Source organism: Pestalotiopsis fici, assembly GCF_000516985.1.
Source record: "Pestalotiopsis fici W106-1 unplaced genomic scaffold PFICI_Scf_1, whole genome shotgun sequence".
NCBI lineage: Eukaryota > Fungi > Ascomycota > Sordariomycetes > Amphisphaeriales > Sporocadaceae > Pestalotiopsis > Pestalotiopsis fici.
In genome coordinates this window covers 5,153,613-5,159,189 of record NW_006917091.1, presented here as the reverse complement: position 1 = coordinate 5,159,189, position 5,577 = coordinate 5,153,613, and the positions used below count along the sequence as shown (strand labels likewise).

The 5,577-nt window shown below is 53.2% G+C and overlaps 3 protein-coding genes across 3 annotated transcripts; 2 read left to right on the top strand and 1 right to left on the bottom strand.

Annotated features, from left to right (window-relative positions):
- Positions 1-268: 268 nt before the first annotated feature.
- PFICI_01517 (uncharacterized protein) lies at positions 269-1,050 on the top strand (the record flags this gene model as incomplete). Its single annotated transcript, XM_007830098.1, has 2 exons — positions 269-676; positions 787-1,050. 2 exons carry the CDS (start codon positions 269-271, stop codon positions 1,048-1,050), a joined length of 672 nt encoding a protein of 223 aa, XP_007828289.1.
- A 1,158-nt stretch (positions 1,051-2,208) lies between these two features.
- On the top strand, positions 2,209-2,478 carry PFICI_01516 (uncharacterized protein; the record flags this gene model as incomplete). Its single annotated transcript, XM_007830097.1, has 2 exons — positions 2,209-2,239; positions 2,348-2,478. The coding sequence occupies 2 exons, from the start codon at positions 2,209-2,211 to the stop codon at positions 2,476-2,478; spliced, it is 162 nt and encodes a 53-aa protein (XP_007828288.1).
- A 558-nt stretch (positions 2,479-3,036) lies between these two features.
- Positions 3,037-4,359, bottom strand: PFICI_01515 (uncharacterized protein; the record flags this gene model as incomplete). Its single annotated transcript, XM_007830096.1, has 1 exon — positions 3,037-4,359. The coding sequence occupies one exon, from the start codon at positions 4,357-4,359 to the stop codon at positions 3,037-3,039; it is 1,323 nt and encodes a 440-aa protein (XP_007828287.1).
- Between the last annotated feature and the right edge of the window lie 1,218 nt (positions 4,360-5,577).

Here is a 5,577-nt window from a genome sequence, read left to right as displayed (position 1 = left end):
TCTCTCTCTCTCTCTCTCTCTCTCTCTCTCTCTCTCTCTCTCTCTCTCTCTCTCTCTCTCTCTCTCTGACCGTCTTTTAACCACTTTTGCCCTCAAAAAGACAATGATTTGCTGACTTGTAGTGCCCTCCTGCTTTTGTGGGCGCGGGTCAAAGTAGCCATTCAAGGACGGATATCCAATCAACCCGTCATGGGAGATTGCATCGTCGCTGCCGGAATACCTGCCGTGGGACCGAGTCAAGGACCCGGCGCGGCGGACGTCGTCCAAGATGCCGCGGGTCCGGCTCCTCGTCCACAAGCCGGCTGTGCGGGTGAGCTACGACACGGTGCGGGACCTGGTGCCGCGCCTCTGGGACGAAGTAGAGGGCGGCGACGAGGAGGCGGTGGCCGGCGGAGGAGATGCGCCACCATCCGATAATGGCGGCAAGAGCCCGAGACAAAGAGGCTACGACCTGGCGCTGCACATTGGCATGGCCGGCCCGCCGGTGCGCTACTCCATTGAGCGCCGTGGACACCGAGACGGGTATCGGCATCGTGATGTCGACGGCAAGTATCTCGATGACGAAAAGAGGCGCGAACGTGAGGGCGACGACTGGATCTGGCACGGTGTGCCCGACGAGCTCCTGACCGATCTTGATATCGAGGACATCTATAAAAGATGGGTTAGACGGAGTCCGGTACGTCAATTTTTGTTGCTCATGAAATCTCCATGTGTAGCATCCTTTCCGCAACTTACAATCGTGATGATGAGAAACCCGTATACTTTTGTTACTGACACAACACGTAGGACGGTGGCGAAAGCGGGCCAGAGCTCCGCATCTCCGAGGATCCTGGGCACTACCTTTGCGATTTCATCTACTTTACGAGTTTGGCTCATCTGTATAAACAGCATCGGACGCGGAATGTTCTCTTTCTGCACGTGCCGGCATCAGGGACCGCTGAATCAGTACAGACGGGCACCGAGCTCGCCACGCAGCTGCTGCGAGCCATGGTGGAGAGCGAAGTTGAGAGGCGATCCAAGGCTGATGGAGCGCCTGGCTCCACCCCATAGTGGTTTAATGGCATAGCTAGGCATTTGTGATATACTGTCATTATATAGCTTGCATATGGATATAGGTTGCTATAAGCGGCAAAGGGAATGAAGTAGGAGATGGGGGAAATGCTGGTAACGTCCGCTGTTGCGGCATGTTTGTAAGAATTTGACTAGGTCAAGCATTTACGATTACAGTGACTCGACTCTGAAATATTTCTATATTGACCGAAACCGCAGAAAATCGTGACGAGGCTATGAATAGACTTCTAGACGTGGCTGCATCTCATCAAGACTCGAATAATGCCTAAGCCGGCAACGTCACAATCTCATCAACAAATGCAAATTCATATTTCCGATGATATGTATATTCTCATTTTGCGAAGGGGGGAAAGCTGGTTCAAGAAAATCCTGGTATCTACATGAACGGGTTGTTGATGACACCCTTCTAAGGCTGGCCTCGAACGAGTTCAAGATTGATGAAGCAAGATATCAAGATGACTTTACGGACGACAGTACCAACCTTCCGAATGGATGAAGGCTGGTCTTGATTGCATTAGTCGAATGTTTTTAGATTAATGTGTAGCATACTGGTAAATCTCTATCATTTCCAACTTCAGTGATGGATAAAACCACCAATATCCATTGTCGTTTTGTCTGGATCATCCGTGACCATAGGGCAAGACGCCCATTCTTAGACATTCACGTACATATATGAGACTATTTTTCTCCCCCCTCTCCATATCTTCGCTTATGTATCATTACGAGTGCTAGTATATGAAATTCAAGCATAAGAGAAGCAGCATAGATCTTCCTGTCCATCGGGCATATGTTCGTCATGGCTAATCGGCGATATCGGGAGTTGTGGTCGTTATTCGCCGACCTTTAGCTCCCCGCATAGGGACCGTTCATCATTCCCGGGCTTTGCCAGTGCAGCAACCAAATGGTCGGCGACTGGAGGGGGGCGGATGCGATAGCCTAGACGGGGCGCTAATTGATAAAAAACCACTGCTATCTCCAGTTGGTTAGCATACCAACGCTCTAGAAATTCCACCGTTTATTTTAAAGGATCAACTTGATTTTCTACTTGATTTGTCACTTGACCACGATCCCATACATCTGCCACTTCCCGTTCTTGTCATCAAAATAAGCAAGCAAACTCGGCTCACCGCAGGCAAAATGTGTATGAAGGTCAACTGCAGCACTTGCAGTACGTACATCTCGTATTGACGGTTGGGAGAGTGATCCTGTACGGACAGTCTCCCCGTCTTCCTTTTGCTCCCTTTACTCCTTCTTGCTGACCATTTTCAAACCCTAGACAAAGCCACCTGGTATGGCTGCGGCGCACACATTCCCAGTGTTTTGGACAACATCTCCGAGGACCAGTGGTGCACTTGTGACCCCAAGGTCGAGATGAACGGCAAGAAATACCCGCCCAAGGCGAAATGAGGCTTGAAAAAGTCGAAAGACTGGGCTTGGTAGGATTGATCACGGGGGGTGTGGGTGATTTTCCCACTTCCTAATCGGGAGGCGTACATGTCTGTTTCGGAACCCTTCCAAGTCGTCTTTGGCTGTTGAGGGAGTGCCCCAAATGGCCTGCGCAAATACCAACTCTTGAATATACGTACAGGTCTTCTCCAATCCATACATCACTGAGGGTGTGTAGAAGCCAGTCGAGAGTGACTCTATGACCTTCATCTGCAATACTTTTGGGCATGCATGTGATTACAATACTCTGAAACTCTCAATTGGATGGTCCCATCTGTGTGACTGACTGACTGACTGACTGACTCTAACCTTGAAACCGTGACAGGTTCGTCCCAAGAATAATCCTATAGGATCCCGTCAGCCCTGAGATCCTGACCCCGTCATCCCATGTTCCGTTTACCATGCGCGTAAAGAGCGTAGACATTTTTATCAACTCATGTCTTGTAGAACAGCAGTACAGTCTGTCGGCATCGCCCATGCCAGACTGTGGTTGGCTCAAGCCCACCAAACAATTCCATTTCAAACTCTCTGCGACTTGCGCCAGCCAGCACGGTGATACTGATTAGGCCAAGCGACCTCGACCCCGAGGTGGTGGGCAACGCGCAGGGGGAACTCGGGCTCACGCAGGAGCTGACGCGCCAGCAGCACGAGATCCGCCTGAGTCTTTTGGCCGCCGGTATCCTCTTGTTCGACCTCAATGGTACCGCAGCTGGGGCGGCGGTCGCGCTGGGCCTGGGCGTCGAGGTCCTGCTCCTGGACAATGGACCGCGCCATTTCGGCGTCGGTGATGAGGCCCACGGCGCCGATGAGCAAGGTCTGCTGCCCGTCCTTTTTCACCGCGTCGCGGATCGACCCCGCTAGGTTGACCTGATAGTACGGGTTGATCTCAATCTTTTGGTGGGCATTGTTGCCGCCCGAGCTCACGTCGAGCAGGTCCACGCCGACGCCGGGCAGCAGCTTGGCCAGCTTGATGCTGTCCTGGAGCGTCCAGCTCGGCTCGCCGGCGTACTCCATCCACTCGGTGGCCGAGATGCGGAGGAAGAGCGGCATGGACTCTGGGATTACGGACCGGATCACCTTGATAATCTCAAAGAGGAACCGGGTCCGGTTCTCAAAGCTGCCGCCGTACTCGTCGGTACGCTTGTTGGACAGGGGCGACATGAAGGCATTGATGAGGTAGCCATGGGCGCCATGGATCTCGATCACGTCGAACCCGGCATCAACAGCCCTCTTGGCCGCGTCGCCAAACGCCTGCACGACCGCCGCAATGTCCTCCTTGGTCATCTCCCGGGGCTCGGGAAACCCGTCGCTAAACTTGCCCGGGGTGGGCGCCCAGACGTTGTCGGGCCAGCCGCCGAGCTCCTTGGTCGCCGTCGCGCTGCTGCCCCCTTGCCGGGGCGCAATCCACGGCGCCACGGTGCTCGCCTTGCGGCCGGCGTGGGCGAGCTGGATCCCCATCTTTTGGCCCTGCGCGTGGGCAAAAGTCACGATGCGGCGCAGGGGCCCCATCTGGCTGTCCTTCCAAATGCCCGAGTCCTCGGGGGTGATGCGGCCGTTGGCCATGACGGCCGAGGCCTCGACTATGGTCAGGGCGTTGCCGCGCAGGACAAACTGCGACAGGTGGGCAAAGTGCCAGTCCGTGTGGTGTCCGTCCTCGGCCGAGTACTGGCACATGGGAGACACGACGAAGCGGTTCTGCAGCGTCATGCCCCGGATCTTGAGCGGCTGGAACAGCGTCGGCGCCGACTCCGGGTGCAAGGCCGTCCCTGCCGGTGGGTCTTGGGCCGGGGTGAAATACGGCGTGCCGGCAGCCGGGATGTTCTCCAGTGGTGACTTGGTCATGGTCTTTTTGCAATGGGTCTGGCCAGGGTCCTGTGCAATCTGAAACCCGGACGAGATAGATCCGATCAGGGATCAAGACGTCCCACAGTCAAGTGAGTGGGAACTCGAGGTACTAGACTATGAGGATAATGGGCGGAAAGCCAAGCGATTGTCCCGGTGCTCAGACGATTAGAGTTGTCTTGGCGTGCCTGAGAGAAATTGAACCGACTGGGGGTTCGTGCAACAAGGTGAGGGGAGATATGGGACAATGTGGGTTCAACTTATAGATGCGTGGGTAAATCGGACAATTTTGGTACGAAGAAACTGCTGGCTATAGCAAGAGTTCTTCTCATGGATGGGATTGCTGGCTAACTGTATGTTTCAAGAGGAGGATGACAAGCGGGGCAGAGATGTTTTATACTGTGGACTTTACATCATACTTTACGGATGGCTCTGGTGGTGGCTTGAAATGTGCAACTTTGGTTGAACTATGTCAAGTTCAGCCTCATGAAGAGCAATGATTTGAAATGGACATGTTTTCTGTGCCAGTGTGGCATTTCCATGCCGTGATAATGCAATTGGCTGATTAATGCCACTTGCCACGCGGGTCTACTTGATGCCATTCAATGGTCAATGGTTTCTTGGCTGGTTTTACAGCCTCTCCAGCCTGCCTTGTATATGCCCCGATCGCCGGAATGATTCGCGCTGCTTTCAAAGAGGGGTTGTGGCCTGTGAGTGAGTGAGCGTGTTGCATACCTACCTTCTATACGGGCATTGTGTCGGCTGTACTTTCAGCCGTCAAAGCTATTGTTTGACATATACGAACTCAAGAGGATGTGCGGGAGCCTAATGGTAGCTTGCCCGTTCGCTTAATCAGCTCCCCAAAGACATCGGGAGAAGCCGGTTCCATTGCTGGGGCTCAATATTCCCCGGGACTTTTTTTTTTACTCTAGGTCAACCTATCTATCAAAAGTTGCCTTTGCTATCTCTTAGCTGCAGTGCTTGCAGATATAATAGTGATTGCGGCACCGGCAGCACATAATCTGTACATTAGTAACGACTTCTCGACTTGACTGTTATATCCATTGATCGCCAGATCACCAAAACAATTCTTTTGACGTGTCGAAGATCCGACCTCGTGATGCAGTGGTTATTAGTAACGACATTGCATGAGCGATCCCGAGACGGCAGAGACCCTTAGAATACCATGTACCATTGTACTGTGCCTCTCTCTCTCTC